The sequence below is a fragment of the Peromyscus californicus genome, unplaced genomic scaffold (assembly GCF_007827085.1).
Source record: "Peromyscus californicus insignis strain IS unplaced genomic scaffold, ASM782708v3 Scaffold_3__1_contigs__length_106647218, whole genome shotgun sequence".
In the NCBI taxonomy this organism is placed as follows: domain Eukaryota; kingdom Metazoa; phylum Chordata; class Mammalia; order Rodentia; family Cricetidae; genus Peromyscus; species Peromyscus californicus.
The window spans coordinates 51,438,420-51,459,164 of NW_026294551.1; the positions used below are offsets into that span (position 1 = coordinate 51,438,420).

The following is a 20,745-nucleotide window of genomic DNA, read 5'->3' on the forward strand; positions in this document are numbered from 1 at the left end:
CCCTCCTGCTCTCTGCCCTTGTAACCATCCTTCTACTCTGTTTCTATGGACTCCATCTTTATTAAGATTTCACATAACAAGTGAAATCATGCCCTATTCTATGGCTTGTGAATTTCACTTCAGATGGCTCTTGAAATATACCAGGGAGCTGTCCTGGGCTTCATGGAGCTCCGCCATGGCCAGTCACAGCAGAGCAGTGGTCCACTGCTCCTGCAGCTCAGTAGTGGGAAGCATGGAATTATCCACTGAGAATAGAGAGGGCACTCCAGAGAGCTAAGCATTGCTAACTCAGTAAACTAAGACTCACAAAGGGAGACTGAACCTGGTTCCCAAGAGCAGTGAGCCCTGGAGAAGCTGATGGTAAGCATCTTCCATGCAGGCTTGTCAACTGTGGTCTCACATCCAACTACTGCCTGGCCCTGGCTTCAGTGCTCAGGGCAGGCTCAAGCCTGGCTGAGCTAGACCTGCAGCTGAATGACCTGGGAGACCATGGTGTGAGGCTGCTGTGTGAGGGGCTCAGGAGTCCTGCCTGCAAACTCAGAATCCTGCGGTAAGTAATAACCCGAGATTCCCTCTGGGCAGGAGGCAAGGGAAGGGTCACAGATGTGTTACTAGATGACAAGACAAAGAAAAGAAAAGGGACAGATAATGCACAGTCAGCCTGGCTCCTGACCAGCTGTGCCACCAATAACCTGTGACTTGAGCAAGTTTCTTTCTTCTCTAAAACTCATTTTCCCCATCTGTCAAATGGAATGTCGTACCCACCTCCTGAATTGTAATGACATAGAATGTACATACGTAAATACAAAGATAATGCCAGATAGGTAGCTGGGCACAGTGCAATCATATGTATTAGTAAGGCTATTATCCTAACAGACTCTCAGGTTTGCCTTACTCCAAGACAGCACTTCAATCATTTATTCATTCATGAATCCATCCATGCATGCATTCATATCAGGACCCCTGTGTACCAAGCACTGGTCCAGACCCTAGGGATACAATCACAAACACGCATGGCTCTGTCCTCCTAAAGCTGTGTGGAAAGAGAGAGTCATAGATCCCCTGTGAGCCTGTGATTTGTTATTGACAAGCTCTGTTAAATGCTGTTGACTCTACAGCATTGTAAGAATGTAATGCTCTGAGAGGGCCTGCTTTATTGAATTGCTCAGAAGGGCTTCTTCTAGGCCTGATAGAGAAATAGACCTTGGTTGGGCCAACCTGGAGACAGTAGCCCCGGCAAAGGCAGAGTTGGGGAAAGCTCTAGAACAGAAAGTGGCTGGAGCCCTGGAGGGCCATGGGGTTTCACTACAAGAGCTTATGGTGGTCCTCTGTCCAGAATTCCTATGGGGATATGGCCATGACCTCCAGCCACTGGGAATGTTGATAGCTACCATGTTGCATGCTGCCCTTTAGCAATAGGAATACCCTCATCTATGGACATGTTTCCTTCCTGGAACAGTCTGTTTCTAATGACTGACCTGTTGGGGAGAGGTATAAAGGGCCACCCCCTCATTTCAGCGTTGTAAAGATCCAAAGGTCCTCATCCTTGTATTCTCTCTGCACACTGACCAAGCCTCACTGAGAATGTGTCATGGACACACCTCCCTCCTCTCAGCCTGCTGCTCTCCATCCTTTGTCCTGGTTTTGAATGAGGAATAAGCCTTAATAAGGCTCCTCACTAGCTCCATCTACAGACAACAAAGTCCAGGATCCTGGACCCTGAGGCCTCATAATCCTGTGGTGGATCCCAGAAGAAACAGCCTCCTCTTGTGCTTCCAGGCTGGACCAGGACCCTCTCAGTGATGAGGTGATGATGGAGCTCAGGACTCTGGTGACAGAGAATCCACAGATGCTCATCTTCAGCACATGGTAAGGGGTCAACCTAGGCTGTATGTGGCTGCTCCAAAGCTGAGAGGTAGGAAAGGGGTCCTGAGGTGATGGGAAAGACAGATCCAGGAAGAAACCAGGAAACTACAGCAACCAAAGTGAGGAAGTTTTGTTAGGAAGTTGCATTATTTTTATTTAGCAAAAATATAATCATATAACATGGCTACATAAGTTCTTCCATCAGAAAAAAAAAGAGTATATGAAAGGTGAGTTAGTGGTAAGCTCTCTGGGCACAGCACGTATGACAATGATAGCCATCGTTAAACTCAAGCCACTGAACAGTAAAAGCAGAAACCACATTTTAAAAAGATACAATCTCTTAGAGAACAAAAACCACTCTTGTCCCAACCCCAATACCGCCACTACACACACATACCACAGGAGTATATGCACAACACACACCGACACACATACACACACACACACACACACACACACACACACACACACACACACACACACACACACACACACACACTGTACTGTGGTATATAAAGCCTCAGGGCAGAAGAGTCACTTTATACCCCCAGAGCCTGTGCTGAAGCTGGATGTTTCTCCCAGTTTAGTTATTTCAGCTCATGGTCATGAATTCCACCTTTCCTCAAGTTCCTAGCTGCCATGCAACAGGCGAAAGGGAGAGTTCTATAGACATAAGACAGTCATCCATTCATTGAACAAACATTTGTGCAAGACCCACTGTACTTTATACACTGTTTGGGGATCTGAGGGCACATAGGTGAACAAGGCAGATACGGTCCAACATTCATTATCTCAGTCCAGCAGGGAGGGGACACTTGTTTCCCCATAGTCCATGGAACTATACCTGAAAACCTATGAGTGCAGTGTTGGTCTGCCTGACCTCATCCTAAGCTAAAGTGAGATAAGGTGTTTTCTAAAAGATGAGAAATGTGGGGTTGATCCAAGAAGAAAATTCTAGGCACAGGTAGAGGATAAGGAAGCAGAGGGAGGAGCTTGATTGGGGAACAGGAAACCGTCTGCGAGACCATCTGCTCTGCCTCACCATTATCTGGGAGCTCCACAGAAATGCAGGTTCTCAGGCCCTACTCCATCCCTGATGACTTAGAATCTCAGGTGGGGCAGCTTTCTTCAGTGAGCTTTCTGATTTAGCAGGCTGTCCAGGTGACATTTTAACACAGTGATTTGAGAGTCACTGGTCTAGAGGTCAGTGAGCAGGAAAGGGTGACATAGGAGGGCCTGGAGAGGGACAGGGGCCACAGCAAGAACTATGAACCATGCTAAAAATCATATGTTTTCCCCAGAAGAAATGAGAGGCATTCCAGTGCCTAAGCCATGAAGGGGCATCGCCACCCACTTTTTATGGTCGTCTACTATGTAGAATATGTGCAAGAAGGGACCAGATCAGAAGCAGAGATGCCTGCCAGAGGATGCTGCAGTGATTCAGAACAATGCTCACTCCATCCTTGGACAAGAATGGAGTGTGTGGAAGGAGAGAGTAGAGAACAGAAAGGAGAGAGATTTGGGGGGTACTGTCTAGGTGATTGGCATTCAGGGTGAAAGATTACTAGTCTGTTTTGTGCAGCTATAACACAATGTCTGACACTGGGCATTTAACATGAAGAAATGAGGTTATTTCTTGCAGTTCTGGATACAGGGAAGGACAAAGGCATGGACCCTAGATCTAGGGAAAACCTTCCTGTTCCATCTGACTGCACAACTGGGAGGGCTGAGAGTGAGAGGCTGAGCTGGCTTTTGTGACAAGTTCTGTCAGGCCACCAGAAGCTATTCCTGTGATGATGACATTAACCCCTTCAAGAAAGCAGAGATGTCATGATCTTATTGGGTCTTATCCTTCATCCTATCAGCACTGTGGCATTGGGGATTGACTTTCTTATGAGTAAACATTGGGGAACACATTCAAATTAAACAAGGGAGGGTTTGAGATGATCTCTATACAGGAAGCATGAATACCACGGAGGATGGGGGCCTTCATACAGTTCTGGCCCAGAGAAGAAGCACAGGACTGAGTTTGAATTCAGATGAGTTAGATTTAATGTGGGGATATTGTATACACCACCCTGGTTTCCCCAGTTTCTTCTGACGTCTGAGGGAAAGAACATATCTGTGTGTAGGAAGCCACATGAGATGGTCCCTAATAAGAACCCGGATGGAGAAGAAATGGTTGATAGCCTGACCTCATTCAAGCATCAGAGACTACAGTCAGGTATGTGATGGTTTCAGACCCAGAGCATCATGATTGGCAGATTAAGGGGCATCTACAGGAGGAAGCCATCATTTCTTTCTTTTTCTTAATTAATTTTTTTAGAATTTAATACACAAGTACTATATTTATATCACTTCTAGCCCTCAGCCCATAGTCAGCCTACTCAAAAAACTCCTGTGTCCCACCAGCAAACTCTCTCTAAAATTTATGACCAGCACTTAAATATTATTGTTAAATATTTGTGTATTTACATATGTATACATACACACACACACACACACACACACACACACACACACACACACACATATATATATATATATATATATATATATATATATATAATCTGATAAGTCCACTTAGTATTGGTTGTATATATGTTTCAGGTTCACTGCTTGTGACTGGATAACCTATTAGTAAACTCTTCCTGGGGGCAAAGACTGATTTGATCCCTAATTCTACCAGCTATGAATTGCCTATAACTCTTCATTTAGGAGTGGGACATTACCAAATTTCCCCTATCCACATTAGCATGTCAATTAGTGTTGCCATTGTGCAGATCTTGTTAAGGCAGAGATATTGTTGAAATTTCATTGGTGCAACATTCCTGTCATATACAGAAAACATTATGTAGAACAGATATCCTGGGAGTGGTTATCATTTCTATCCCTCTGTCTCTGACACTGAACACTACAGACTCGGTAGTCTGAATACTATAGACTCTCCAATAAGAGCACCACCCCTTGCAAGACATTCCACACCTAGAACCCAGAGGGAATACTGCTTTCTTCTCTCTCTGCCTTGGGGGATGCTGATACCACTTTCTCAAGTCTGTGGCTGGTATCCAGCTCTATACCAGGACACTATGTCTCATTCTGAGCTGCTTTGGCCTAGGACTCACCTCCCTATCACTTGCTCATCTATATTGTGAGTTACATTCTTTTCTTTTTCAACATACCCACTTGAGACATGCTAGGAAAATCAATACTTAATAGGACCAGTAAGAAAGAAAACACAACAGCTGGATTGGGAGCAGGTATTGTGGTTGAATGGTTGGTCAAAAATCATGGTGGAAAGGCAATAAAACAAATATATATATATATATATATGAAAAGCACGAAGGTAGCCTGATGAAGAGTGATGAAAACTGAAGGCACACTTCCTGCTAAGACCTAGACTGGAGAACCTGGAAATGAGTTCAGCCATGGTCTGTCCATTTCTGGGGAAAGCTGTGGAGATGAGTCTGAACAACACAGAGTGACCAGTGTCTAACCTCTTCTAGAGGAATGGTACTCAAAACATGCACCACTAAAGACTTTCCATCCATCTTCTCCTGCCTCTCCAGAACACAAGCACATGGAACCACTGGGGACTGAAAATGACTTCTGGGGCCCTACAGGGCCTGTGGCTACAGAGGTGGTTGACAAAGAGAGGAACCTGTACCGGTGAGTGAGCTCTGCCTGGAAAACGTGACTTTCCCCAGCACACTGTCCACACTTCTCACCTGGTCTCTACTGTGTCTTCTGCTGCCCTCACTATTGCAGGGGCAAGGCCAGGACAGGAATATGACATTTGGGCTGTTATAAAAATAGAGAGTTGTTTAATAAAAAATTTTCAGACATTTACAAAACTGGAAAGCACAAGAACTTCCCTGTCCAATTACTCAGCTCTAGCAAACATTTTTCCAAGTTTGTTCAACTACTCACATTCCTTCTTTGTCATCACTGTCGCAGTATTGTGAGTCCAGGACATCAGGTGACTTCACACATAAACATTTCACTATGCCTCCCCCGTAGTTAAGACAGGACCTCATCTTCCATGACCAGCACACCATTACCACCACATCAACAGAGCTGACAGGAGTCCTTCATTCCATCTAAAAAGTCAGTGCTCAACTTGGCTCATTATCTGAAACATGATTTTTCTGCTGGTATAAACAGCATCCCTCCCCTCATTATATTTGGGTCCTCCTGTCTCGTAGACTTCCCTTAAATCCTTGTAGTTTCTGCACTCCTGCTTCACTAACAACCACTGTGTGCCAAGAACCTACTAGGAGCTGAGAACATGAGGATGAATTCAGCAGCTTTATCCTCCAAGGGCCATAGTTCCTTGAGTAATGAATAACTATATCCACAGTCATGGTGTCTTCTATAACCTGTTACCCTCCTCCAACACTGTCACAGTCACTGTCTCAGCTGGAGAAACTGTCACATTCAACGTCCACAGAAACTGACACCTGTCCACCCACCAGTTACCAAACAGGAAGCCTTGAGAAAAATCACTGAAGATATTGGTAAAGTCTTTTTCAGGACCAAGGATTTATCACTAATATTAGCAGATGGATTCTTATTTGGGGGAAATATATTCTTTAAGAATGTAGACACTGGCCGGGCGGTGGTGGCGCACGCCTTTAATCCCAGCACTCGGGAGGCAGAGGCAGGCGGATCTCTGTGAGTTCGAGGCCAGCCTGGTCTACAGCGCGAGATCCAGGAAAGGCGCAAAGCTACACAGAGAAACCCTGTCTCGAAAAAACCAAAAAAAAAAAAAAAAAAAAAAAAAAAAAAAAAAAAAAAAAAAAAAGAATGTAGACACTGAAAACTGAAGATGTACTGCAGCGGTAGAGCCCTTTTCTAGTGTGTACAAGGTCCTACTTTGATCCCTAGAACTTAACATTAACATGCACACACACACACACACACACACACACACACACACACACACACACACACACACACACACAGAGAGAGAGAGAGAGAGAGAGAGAGAGTCTATTACATCACCCTCATCATCATCACAGGCATAGCTAACTGCTCCATGTGTGTGTTACCTGTAGGTTTGCTCTAGATCACTCAGTACCCACAGGTCTGTAAGATGGTGTTGTCATTACCCTGTGTACAGATGAGGAAAGAGATTTGAGGGTTAAATGACTTAGTTGGGGATCCACAGACAGACAGCAGAGGAACCAGAACTCAGAGCCATCTGGCTGAAGTCTGCTGTGTCCCCAGCCCTGCACTGGGTCTGCACCCAGCAGAGGAGCAGAGCTGGTGTTCACTGGTGTCTGCCTCTCCCTCTTCTAGAGTTCAGTTCCCTGTGCCTGGTTCCTACCACTGTCCCAACACAGGACTCCGCTTTGTGGTGACAAGGGCAGTGACCATCGAGATTGGATTCTGTTCCTGGAGCCAACACCTGGACAAGACTCCCTTGCAGCACAGTCACATGGTAGCTGGGCCTCTGTTTGACATCAAGGCTGAGCAGGGAGCTGTGACTGCTGTGTACCTCCCTCATTTTGTGGCTCTCCAAGGTAACCAGGGGAACCATAAGGAGTAGGATGATGGTATTGAGTGGAGTTGACAGGTCATATAGGACAGTGTAGGGTGGTGGGTGATGAGGAAAGTCTATGACTTCCTTAGTGAGGCCAAGCAGGTTATGAAGGTGGGCACTAAGATGTTTTATCATCCCTTCTTGTCTGATGTATCTTCTTTGAAGCATGTGTCTCCCAGCCTTATAAATTTATTTCCATTTTACCTAAAGGAGTTTCCTTAGTTTTCCTCAGGAGGAAACAGAATAAACTGAGCAATGTGAAGAGATTGTTGCAAAGTAAGAATAAGGAAACTAAGAAGGATCATTTGGTACCCGGGGTCTACCAACACTGTAAGCCATTACACTGCTGCAGGCAGGGAGAAAATGGTGTCACTAGATTCCATTTGAGAACTGGAGCTAAAGAAGAGGGGTGCCCTAAGAAAGAGGGGGCTCATAAAGTGTCCGAACCTCAGTCATCACCAAAGATTCCTTCAGAAGATATTTTAATAAATATAAGATCCCCAGTGAAAGATCTCATGAAGAAAGCCATTACTCCAGCTCTCTCCAGGCTGAAGGCGGGACAATTTAGAATTCAAGAGCAGCCTAGACTACACAGCCAGACTATGCTTAAGAAAGGAAAAAGCAACAGTAAGAAAGAATCAAGTGTTCTACCAGTGACTACTGAGACCAACTTCCTCTCCTGCTTCAAGGAGCACAGCAATAGGCCCACCATAGAGACCAGGAGAATCCAGCTCACAACAGATGAAGATGTGCTTGTTCATGGTCTGAAGGTGATGAGCAGAGGGGCAATCTGACAGCTGAAGAAGTCATGAGATGTAACACAGAAACAGGGGCTGCTCCAGCCAATAGAAGAACAACTAATAGAAATCAAGTTGAGCATCCCCTAGGTTAAAGATACTCATATTTAATGACAACCCACCAGAAGAAAAAATGAAGATGAAGAAACCAAGCAGGACTTGGTTGAAAAGAACTCACAAAACAAATATAAACAATAGTGACATTCACAAACACATGAGACCTGAGCTCCAGACCCTGACACAGGGGCACTGCTACCGGATGATGCCTTCCTAGTATCTGAGGCCCTCCAGCAGGTCCACACTGAGCTCCTGCTCTCCCCACAAACACTTGCAAGCTTCTTTCCTGCAGGCCACCACCTTTCCTGTTTCTTATTCCCACTCTCAGATCAGACAATTACCCCATTGGAATACAGTAAGTAAGCAACAATACATGTAGCAATGACAACACAGGACCAGGTGGTGGCATGTACCTGCAATGCCTGTATTTGGGAGGCTAAGGCAGGAGAATTATGACTTCTCTCTAAAAATACATAGTAGGTCCCTGTCTCAAAAAACCAAAATGAGAAAAGAAATGAAAGAACTTGGTAAGTTGTCTTAAATGCCCCAGTAAACTTCTGGTATTAACAATGAAAATTCAGTACCACATATTCCCCTCAGGTCCTGGGAAGGTCATGACTAGAATTTACCCTAGCAAGAAGGGAAGTTGGACATGTACAGCATCTCCCCAAATTCTGCCAAAACTGGCACAGAACAAAGCATGGGTAAGCACCAGGATCTGGTGCTGGGACTAAAGCTGACTTCAGGAAAACCAGGAATTCTAGTCCACAAATAGGCAAAGGGGGCACATTTTAATGCTGTGGTGCTCCCTGTGAAACTATTACCTAGCATCACTGATTGAAATTCCAAGCTGTACTGCTTCCTGGAGTAGCAAGTCCATTGTCTCATTCTTTGCTGCTTATCGATTCCAAAGCAATCACCCCAGAGAAATAGAAAAGCTCTCTGCTAAACAACATACACTGCAACAGTCTTTGTCACGGTGCAAGTTGGAAGCAAACTCAGTATTGAGAGGACAGGCCAATGGTGGACGGCAGAGTAGTGCCTCCATTAGCAGGAGTCATATCATTCTCATAAACATCAAATAATAAGTAAAAGTGAAAAAGACATCATGACCAAGGAACTTATAGAAGAAATATTTCATTGAGAATTAAAGATTCAGAGGGTGAGTCTGTGACTATCATAGCAAGGAGCATGGCAGAATGCAGGGAGCCTTGGCACTGGAGCAGTAGCTGAGAGCTTACATCCTTATTGTCAAGGAGAGAGAAAGGAACCTGGAAACAAGAACATGCTTTGAAACCTCTAAGCCCACCCCCAGTGACATATCTCTTCCAACAAGCCCACACCTCCTACTCCTTCCCAAACAGTTCCACCAGCTATGGATGCTATTCTCATGCAAACCATCACAGTCATTCTAAATCCTAGGGTGCTATTTTTCCAGCCAAGCATGAGTTAGTGGAAACACTAAATCTACATCTTTGGATCTGTTCTTTCACAGAGGGACAGGTGGACATCTCCTGGTTCAGTGTGGCCCACTTTCAAGAACATGGGATGGTCCTAGAAACTCCTGCCAGAGTGGAGCAGTACTGCACAATCTTAGAAAACCCAAGCTTCTCCCCAATGGGAATTCTACTGAGAATGATCCCTGCTGTCAGACACTTCATCCCCATCACTTCCATCACATTGATCTACTATCACCTCAATCTGAAGGAAGTCACCCTTCATCTCTACCTAATTCCCAATGACTGCACCATTCGGAAGGTGACACTGATAATCCCATAAGTGGGACCAGGGTGGGTTGATAGAAAGCTTGAGATGCAGCTAGCGAGCCCCTTGGAGAGATTCTCCACTTACAATGGGAATGCAGTCCTATGAAGAGAACACTGGTATTTATGATTCTGCTTGGCACCCTCACACCAGAGTCTCCCCCAACTGCCTTTAATGCCCCTTTACCAATCTCTGTACAACCTTCTATGGCCTCTTTTCACCTATCAGAAGGATGGGAATGTTCTATGCCCAACATGTAACCAACTCCCTTCTTCTCTGGCAGGGACCCTGTTCCCACAATGGACATGACAGGAGTCAATAATTCAAGTCTATGTGGAAGGACACAAGACAGAAGGGTGCCTAAGAGGTGTTACCACCCCACCCTACACAAATGTACTGATCAATCATCTCACCTTATTCAGACAATATAGATGCTGTAGCCCAGAAATGTAGCTAAATCGCTCTCTGAAATGTTCCCTAGGCCATTGATGATGAAGAAATGAAATTCCAATATGTTCGAATAAACAAGCCACCCCCAGTAGAGTCTCTTTATATTGGCTCCCGCTACACAGTGTCTGCTTCTAAGAAGCTGGAAATCATCCCAAAGGTGAGCATCCAGGTGTTTGCTACTCTTCAGGGTCAGATGCCAGGCTTAGGAAACTGTGGGGCAGGTTACAAGGCTTTGCATCAAACTGAGATTGGGGAGAAAACACTTGCAATTTAGAATGAGCAACAATACTTCAAAGTTAGGTTGAAAGCAATTTAAGGGACCACAGAGGAATACAGAAGGCCTAGAGAACTGAGGAATTAGAATCAGTATGAAGAATTCATAGAAAGGGGGGCAGCCTAACATGAACAGCAAGCCCTGACTTAAGATACGTGAGCAGGACTTTCAGAATGAGCTCTTATTCATTATGGTTTGAATCTTAAATGTCTCCTACATGTGTAAATGTGTAAACACTTGACCCCCAGTTTGTACTAGTATTGGGGAGTTGTAGAAACAAGTATGTGAGGCCTGGCCATCAGAAGCAGGCCACTAGTGGCAGGCCTTGAGTATAGCCATGCCCTGTTCCCCACCTCAGACTTGATGATCCTATGGGATATAACATGCTGTGCCTCAATCTCCTGCACAAAGAATGGAGCCCCAGCTTCCATGTATGAAACTGAACAACATAAACCCCTCCACAAGTTGCTTCCTTTCACTTTTTTTTCAGAGTGATGAGTAAAGAAACAGCATGATGGGAATCCCAGCTGGGTCCACAAGCATTTTGCATATCTTCTGTTGCTACATTCTTTCTATGTCCTCTTCCACAATGTTCCAATCTTCTGATTAAAGATGTGCATTCAAAGGCTATGGCTTATCTCAGTGCAAAAGATAGCTAGTGTCTAATGTGGTATGCAAGATCAGAAAGTGTGTGGGTGTATGGAAAGCCCTTGTTCACATGAGTAGAGGCTTCTCACACATTCTCTCTCTCTCTCTCTCTCTCTCTCTCTCTCTCTCTCTCTCTCTCTCTCTCTCTCTCTCTCTCTGTCTCTCTCTCTCTCTCTCTCTCTCTCTCCAGGAACTGGAGCTGTGCTACAGGAGCCCTGGGGAATCCCAGCTCTTCTCTGAGATCTATGTTGGTCACATGAGTTCAGGGATTAAGCTCCAAATCAAAGACAAGAAGCATAAGAATCTCATTTGGGAAGCCTATCTGAAACCAGGTAAAACTAGTTTAGGTCCAGATATCTCAAAGACTGAAGAAAGGCAATGAATGGGGAGAGGTGTGTTGTGATTAATTCTTGGTGTCATGAAATAGCCAGAGTAGTTATGTTGCTTTTGTTAGATCCAAAATATGTGGTTAGAGTTAGAGTGAGAGCAAGGAGAAGAGGAGCAGGAAAAGGTGAAGAGAAGAGGAGGAGGGGCAGAGGAGAGGTGGAGGAAATGGAGAAGAACCAGGAGAGAAGAGGAGCAGGGAGAAGAGAGAAGGAGGAGAAGGAAGAGGAAGGAAGCTTATGCAAGATATACTCTTCCAGGACAAACCTCCAGTGACCCAATTCCTCCAACTGTACACTCTTATAGTTTCCAATACTGTTCTCAGTACTCATGCAATTATGAGTGCACTAGCGTATGAGTTCATTCATAAAACCGCATGCCTTTAATCCCAGCACTTGGGAGGCAGAGCCAGGCGGATCTCTGAGATTGAGGCCAGACTGGTCTACAGAGCAAGATCCAGGACAGGCTCCAAATCTACACAAAGAAACCTTGTCTCGAAAACAAACAAACAAAAAATCACAGTCCTCATGGCAAATCACGTCTGAATATTGCTGCAGGACTAATCCTTCAACCCATGATCATTTATCAGGGAACATACTGCATCTATAACAACGCATATCCTAAGCACCATTTTCTCACTCCTGTATCCTGATTTCTGCCCCCAGTGTCCTAGAAATGACAGATTTTGAGATGTACAAAAGATCTGGCACCAGTTCACATTTAAATGTGAACAGTTAAAATGAAGGCATTTTTGTTATCATGAGATATTCAATCTTAAATCCATACATAATTTTTAAATACATTTTTAACAATTTTATATATTCATATAATACTTTCTAGTAACTCCATCCTAAACACACCTTCTTATCTCCCTCCTGTTCTTGCCAGTCTCTCTTCTTTAATACAAATTTCTTTTCCATATTCATAAAGTTTTGCTTTGTGTCTCACAGAGTTTACCTGGGACTATCTGTGTACTTTGAACTACTTTGTGTTTTGAACTACTCAGTAGAACCGAGTGAGTTTGCCGTGGGTACAGATGGATTTGTATACATCCCCTTCTCCACAATCTATTATTTGCCAATATTTCAGCAGTAAGTGGTACTGTCCCTGTAAGCTGCTTCACATGTCCAGCTGACTGATGGGCAGACCCTACTTATGTGGGTCCAGAGACAGTAGATGCAGGCGATTCTGTCCCACCAGTCTTTCCAATTTCTCTTCTTAGAGGCTCAAGAGAGTGATAAAAATATCTACTTATAGGGATGAGTATTCAACCATCCCTTATTCTCAGTATCCTGTAAAGAAATAGGGATGTGTATTCACCTCCATTCACAGCAGTGAGTGGCTCTCCTGAAGAAGGCTGAAAGTAGACTTTGTCTGTGGTATAAACATAGATATTTAGAAGAGCATTGGCACTGTGTCCATTTATTTAGGCAGCGATAGTAGCTTCTCTCAAGGGCCTATGATATCCAAAAACCTGGATTTGTTCCTTTTATCAGTTTAAAATGCTAGAGGAGGATTCTATTTGTGGATGGGCCTAAAGTGTAATCAGGGAGCTACTGGTTGCTCCCACCACAGTTGTGCCACTGTTGCAGCAATGGGACCATCTGGCCTGGCAAGATGGCTGTTGATGCCTTTTCTTCCTCACCAGCCTGAAAAACAGCATCTGACTCTATAAAAGCTTCCAACTCAGTTCCAACTTTAATTCTCTATATCACATATCCAAGATGTGTGGTATCTTCAGCAATAAGGTCTTATCCACTAGTTCTGATGGGGAGCCAAGAAGAATGAATGCAACTGTATTATCTAGGGAACCTCAAGGGCCTCCCTGCCCAAGAGCTCCTATGGAGATATCCCACTGTTGGAACTGTGTTTTGTTTTTGAAACTCATTACTTCTAAGACCTCCAGTTTCAATCCTCAAAGGGTGTCTTGTATTGGAGCTCTTTTATGATGTTTGTATTGGGTTACAAATAATAGGTTTCATTGTGACTTTTAAATACTGTGTGCATTTCCAGTAACCCATCCCACCCACCCCCTTATCTCCTCCATCCCCCAACCCTCTTGCTGTTTGAACATTTCTGCCCCCAGTACTCCCTCTCTACTGTCATTTTACCAACACACTACTGTCCTTCCTTCCTCCCTAAGGCCCTGCCCACTTCTAGTTTTCTGGTTTCCAGGGGTACACCAAGTTAAACCCACAGAACTAAAGACTTCAGGACAGAAACTGAATGTGAGAGATGTGATACTTTCCTTTGGGGCCTGGATTATCTTCCTCTATATATTTCCTATTGTCTACACTTACTTTTCATAATGCCATTTTCTTCACACCTGAAAATAATTCATGGTATACATGCGGCAAACAGTCATTATCTAATTAACTATTGATAGACATCTAGGCTGATTGCATTTCCTAGCTATTGTGAACAGAACTTCACTGAGCATGTTTGTACAAATGTTTCCATAGTAGAATATGTATTCCTTTGAGCACATTCCAGGAGTGGTAGGATTGGTTTATATGGTAGTTCTATTTCTAGTTCTTATGATGCCTCCAGAGTGATTACCACAGTGGCTACAATAGGTTGCACTCCCACAGACAGTGTATAAGTGTTACTCTGTCCCCACATATACTCAAACGTTCATTATCATCTGTATCCTTGTTGTTGGACATTCTCAAGGGATGATATGGGAATCATAAGAGTTTGTTTTGTAAAGGTGAGATACAGGCATCTAGTTTAATTCTTTCATGCAGTGTTATCTAGGTTTTCCACCACCATTTGTTTAACTGTCTGTCTTTTCTCCAAAGTATATTTTGAGTTCTTGGTCAAGGGCCAGGTAGCTATGGCTGTGTGGACTTTTACCCAGATTTCTATTCTATTTTATTGATCTTCACATCTCTTTATACGAATAATATGCTGTTTTTACTACTATGGCTGCAGCATTGGTTTGAAATCAGGTGTGATGAAGCTTTCCACAAAATTATTTTTGCTCAGGATTACCTTGGACATCATATGTCTCTAGTGGTTCCATGTGTGTTTCAGCATTTTTTCCCACACTGTCTATGAAGAATGTCCCTGGCATATTGATTGGGACTGCATTGATTATATAGTGTGCTTTTAATTGGGTGGCTATTTTCACAATATTTATTCTTCCAAATAATGAGCATGGGGGGAGGAATGTCTTTTCATCTTCAAAGGCCTTCTTCAATTTCTTCCATATATATATATATATATATATATACATACACACACATATATATTAAAGTTCTTCTTATAAAGTGTTTTCATTTCCATGGTTAGGTTTTTCTATCCCAAAATTTTGTATTTTTATTTATTTGTTGGCTATTATAATTCATTCTTTTTTTTCAAGCTGACATGGACAAGAGACAATCAAATAGTGACATTTTTTTTGGTGAAGTAACAATACAATCTTAGCCTAACACCCACAATGCCAAAACCAAACCCCCCTAATCAGTATCTCTGGGGATGCCCAGCCCTTGACAGCTGTCAAACAGTGGTTCCTGCTCCTGAGCTGCTAGAAACAGGCTTCACATGTGGTCAAAGAACTGCCTTTGCTCAGCCTTGACCTGAGTGACCCACAGGTGGAGAACTGACCTGCCCCAGCATCAGGTCATGGTTTGAATCTCTTGGAAAATGGCATAACTTATTTGAGTCTGATCTTCCTTACCTGTAAACTGGAGATCAGAATGAATAACTGGTAGGGTGACTGGAAAGGTTAAATGCTGTTCATCACCATCTCACAATGTGATCCTTACCTGATGGGAGCAATGTTGCTATTTTTCTTTATTAAGCCAACATCTTCCTCATGATTTTGTTAATTCTGTTCTTTGGGATTCATTAAGATTTATCCCCTTCCATGTGGGAAAGAATTCAAAGACTGCAAGATTATAGTCATGTCCCTCTTGAATCCCCAATCTTACATTTTGGTTTTTAAATCCATGTCACTCAATCACATTCTTCATTAGATGCTCCTGTTAATCTGCAAGTCAGGAAAAACCAAGAAGGTCCAGCTAGCATGGAGTGTACAAAATATCATCCTTTTTCATACAAATGGAACCAGGGCTTCTGATACTACAAACTGGGTCCTTGGGCTCACTTCTCTAAGCTGTTAGAGCACGGTGAAATTTAGGGTCTTTTCAAATCCCTGGGGCTTATTCATGAGATGAAATGTATTAGCCTCCCCCACTTGGTGCTAAAATTCACTCACTATTCCCATTCGCTCAGTCTTGCTTTATCTTGATTCTGCAATAAAATCAAAAACATATGTTTGTGGCATGTGACTGTACAAAGTCAAACATAGACAAAAAAATAGTTTTCTATCCAAGATTGAATGTCAAATGATTTAAGCCAGCAAGGGACTTGGTGAGTTCTCCATGAGGAATTCAGTCTAGGATAAATTTGAGACTGTGGTCATAAGGGAAAAAGGTCTATTTCCCATTCACATGTCATCTGTCTCTATGATGATAGTTCTCATGCATAGATTCCTTGTGTGAGTAAGGAAATGTTCACATTCCAGATTATAAAGAATCTATAGTTCATTCTCAAACTCCCAGGCATGACTGGGAGTTTCACAGAGTGCACTGAGTGTTGGTGACAGGTATCATTACAGATGCATCATCTCTCCTTTCTTCCAGGGGACCTCAGACCTACACCGCCCATGATCCCTGCAACACACAAAGGTAATTAACAACTATACAGGGCCAGAAAATCCAGTAGTAATCTACTGGTAGATCATCTAATCCTTGAGAGAAGGGCAGTAAGAAGGAGGGAACCACACTTTGCAAACCTCACCAGGACAGGTAGGAGAAGTGCATTCCCAGGGTAGAGTTCCTCTTATGCCCCTTGCTGCTTCCCATGTTGAAATAATTCCACCCACTCCCAACCTGAACACCCCTCCATGAACTCCTCCTCCTGGCTAGGCAGAGTGTCAGGCTAATAACTGGCCTAGGAAGGGTACAGATACTTTTTTTCAAGTGACCTTCCAGAGGAAGGACAGAGTCAGGGGTGCAGATGGCATACATGAAAATAGCAAGAAGTGGGCAGCCAGTGGGAGGACCCATGGAGGAGCCTTTCTTCTCTCAGTACCAGTCTCATCTTCAGCCCTAGATGCTGCTGCCTTGCCACACTTCCTGGACCAGCATCGAGAGCAGCTGGTGGCCCGAGTGACATCAGTGGACTCTCTCTTGGACAAGTTGCATAGTCTAGTGCTGAGTGAAGAGGAGTATGAGGTGGTGCGGGCTGAGGCCACCAACCAAAACAAGATGAGGAAGCTCTTCAGCCTCAGTAGGTCCTGGAGCTGGGACAGTAAAGACCAAGTCTATCAAGCTCTGAAGGAGACACATCCTCACCTGATCATGGACCTCTATGAGACGTCAAGAAGTTTCTCTGTGAGATCCTGACATCTTAGTGGCTGAGGGGTGAGCACTCAAATGATTCCTGACTCTGCCTAACTTCCTTTGGCTACTAAATCTATAAACCAGTGGTCTTCTCAGTGGCCTTTCTGATGGCAGAGTTTCCAGGACACCTCTTAGGGAACCAGATGTTCCCTCTTGACCTTCCCCAGCCAGATGTTCATGTGGGATGAGCATCTCAGGAAACTTCCAATGGAGCCAGCAATCTATTCAAGTCTTGTTCAGCCTGCTCATAATACAAGCAGGACTGGAGAGTATGGAAATGGAGATGATGAGATGGTACTTTCCCTGGAAAGTGAATATCTAATGAATAGGAAAGGAAGGGGGTCTTCTCAAACATTTCCTACCCTCAAAACCTTTTTCCAAATAATTTTTATGTGACTCTGGATATGTAGATATATAAGTATATAAATCAAACATTTTTACTAAAAATAAATCTTAAAGAAATTTATTATAAACAAGGCTTTGTTGTAATATAATTTTACCATTTGTTAAAAATGACAGCAAATTTTCACACTAATGAAAAGCATGTATTTGTTTATTTTGCATAAGGAATTAAACCTTGATTGAATATTTGATGCTATAAGATGTTGGGAATCTTCAGTGTCTCTCAGAGTTGGTGGATATTTTGCATCTCTCATGCTTTACACAGATGTGCAGTGCACATTCCAGAAGCTGGTGGAAATCCTGTCCTAATCCCAAGGCAAAATTCACTTAGCATCTCTTTATGTAACTCAAGTCAACAACTCAAAACACAAACTTGTAAAACCAAATGTTCTCATATAATACAATGCAAAGATATGCTAATCCAATTGTTACATGCTAGAGAATAAAAATGGGAATATATTTAAATTTTTACATTCCGTAATTAAGGTATCATGTTTCTCTGAGCATAGAAAATCTCCTATATACAGGGAAAATGCTGTAATCCCAGCCAACAATAGCTTAGACTCTGAGCCAAGGTGTTTCAGGAGCATCATAGGCATTGTGTGGTGTGTAGGCTAAAGCAGTACTAGTATTCATGTTGTGTGCTCAGAACTACAGGTATGGGGAAGTCACATGATGTAACATGACTCATGCTGTCAGAAACACCACAGACTCAGTGCACATTGAATTAACCTTGGCCATTGCATGTGCACAAACCTGTTGTTCTTGTCAATATTTCCCAATCCCACATTTAGTTAAGTCATCCCGTATGGAGGTGGGATTCACAGCTTGAGAAACTCATGTACAATGGTAAAAAGGTGGGGACCAGAAGGCTCGGTGGCTAAGAGCTGCTCCTGTAGAAGATCGGAGTTCTACTCCCAGAACCCACATCAGGCAGCTCACACCTGTAACACCAACTCCATGTGGAGGAATTCATGGCACCCACACACAGGTGCACACTCAAATACACATACACAAAAACATGTACAGAAGTAGGCACACACAAACACACAAATAATTCTTTTAATTTTTATAAAACAATAACAAAATGGGATTCCTCTCCACTGCTCACCTATCTACCAGAGTAGGACTTGAGACTTAGTAAGGCTGTGTGTTTGCCACAAGGGTAGGCCTGCCTGTCTCTATCCCCAGGCCACCCAGTTTCCTTCTGGATCAAGCTTCTGCTCCCCTCCCAGCCAGACCCATGGCCAGAGCTATTAGCCTGGCTTCTCAGTGTGTCCCATCTTTTCCTCTGGGCTCTGCAGGTGTGCTAGCTCTGCCTGTGTGAATCTATGGACCTCTTCCTCTCTTTCTTTCTTGGAATACAGTATTTTCCTTATTCTAACCTCTGCCCTTTACTGCATTACAGGCAGGCAGCTTCTCCCCAGACTTCTTACCCAGAATCCTCCAGGGTTTTATTTGACAAGAGATAATTCCAAGTTTTAACCTATATTTATTTCATCAGGAGTTTAGAAATAACTTTAAACTAAACAAATTGGGTAATTACAAGTGAAGTTAAGGTTTTATTTGTATGTTTGCTTGTTTTTCAAGACAGGGTTTCTCTGTATAGCTCTGTCTTTCTGAGAAATCACTCTGTAGACCAGGCTGACCTCGAACTCAAGAGATCTGCCTGTCTCTCCCTCCCAAGTGCTGGAATGAAAAACCTGTGCCACTACACCCAGCCTGAAGTCAGGGTTCTTAAATGTGTATGACAGATGAAAACACAGGGGTTATTTGTAAATAAGTGAAAATGCTAAAATATCAATAGCTAAATATAAATTTCTAGGCAACCCATGCCTCCTTACTGATGCAGTTAGAATGCTCTAAGGAAAAAAGCCATGACAGAACAGACTCTGTGTCTGTCAAACTGACACAGTCTCCATAAACGAGTCTTCAACATGGCTCCTCTGGAGGACATGTTACCTGGACAGTGCTTCCTTCAAGGTGTGGCAGCCATGATTGGTCTGGCCTGTGTATCAGCTAGTGAATGAGCCCAGACCTCTGAATTTTTTCACCTCCATCTTACAACAAGCCCAAATGGGGCTTTCCAACATGTCAGACTGCAGGAAAACACTCGAACCTTCGCAAGATGGACAATGTCAGCTCAAACCAACAGAACCCCTTATAAGGGCAAGGGCAGAGTTTACATAAACACCAAACTCTAGCAGTCTGAGCCTGGGGTCCCCTCTGCTACTTGCACACTAGGTGGCACAGGGAATAAATGTTTCCCTCGATTCTGGGGCAGACAGCTTGGTGAGAGAGGTTGGGGCAACTTCAGCGGAAGGGTCCATGCAAATGTCTGTGGTCTTCTATTGCTCTATGAGTAATCTCTAATAAATGTATTTCTGTTCATAAAGATGATCTTAATGAATCATTCTTTGAAATGTGGAAATGTCACTAGTTAGGAGTAGATGTTAAATTTACATCTTTCCAGAAATATCACACAACAGTTGGTCAACAAATATTTGAGCTATATATAAATGAGGCTATAAGTGAAAAAGACTAAATGTGAAAAAGGTATACATTCAAGGTTCTCTCAAAATTTATTATCAGATAATTTAAACTCAAGAAATTTAATTTTACTTATTTTTTCTTTTCTTGTATAAGCCTAAAGAGTCCAAGAGTATACCCTAACTGTCATCATAGAGCCTTTATCCAGTGACTGATGGAAGCAGATGCAGAGGTCCATGCCCAGGAGCCAGGCTGAGCTCCCGGAATCCAATCAATGAGAGAGAGGAGGGATTCTGTGGGCAGGGGACATCAAGATCATGATGGGAAAACGTGCAGAGATGACCAGCCACACTAGTGGAAACCCATGAACTGTGGACTAATAGCTATGGAGCCCCCATAGGACTAGATCCAGCCCTCTGGATATAGGAGACAGATGTTTAGCTCAAACTGTTTAGGGGACACCCAGGCAGGGGGATTGGGATCTGACCCCGGTGCATGGGCAGGCTTTTTGGTACGACACCTTGAACAGCCTTGGTGCAGTGGGGAGGGGCTTGGACCTACCTCAGCTGAGTGTGCCAGGCTCTGCTGACTCCCTATGGGAGACCTTGATTTGGAAATTGTGGGGATGAGGGGTGACTTGGGAGGGAAGGCTGGGGG

The 20,745-nt window shown here is 43.5% G+C and overlaps 1 protein-coding gene across 2 annotated transcripts in view; it reads left to right on the forward strand.

Moving 5' to 3' along the window:
- Positions 1 to 19,933, forward strand: part of LOC128122708 (NACHT, LRR and PYD domains-containing protein 1a-like) — a 46,264-nt gene extending 26,331 nt beyond the window's left edge. Inside the window, exons 6-15 of one of the 2 annotated variants that reach the window (XM_052758381.1) lie at positions 380 to 550; positions 1,780 to 1,869; positions 3,999 to 4,090; positions 5,436 to 5,535; positions 7,168 to 7,391; positions 9,761 to 10,023; positions 10,511 to 10,636; positions 11,592 to 11,733; positions 16,435 to 16,479; positions 16,901 to 19,933. In XM_052758381.1, coding sequence (XP_052614341.1) covers positions 380 to 550; positions 1,780 to 1,869; positions 3,999 to 4,090; positions 5,436 to 5,535; positions 7,168 to 7,391; positions 9,761 to 10,023; positions 10,511 to 10,636; positions 11,592 to 11,733; positions 16,435 to 16,479; positions 16,901 to 17,199 — 1,552 coding nt within the window. In that variant the 3' untranslated portion in view covers positions 17,200 to 19,933. Of the gene's footprint in view, positions 1 to 379; positions 551 to 1,779; positions 1,870 to 3,998; positions 4,091 to 5,435; positions 5,536 to 7,167; positions 7,392 to 9,760; positions 10,024 to 10,312; positions 10,637 to 11,591; positions 11,734 to 16,434; positions 16,480 to 16,900 lie in introns of those variants that run through there. The other variant, XM_052758383.1, reaches the window with a different exon arrangement.
- Positions 19,934 to 20,745: the final 812 nt, after the last annotated feature.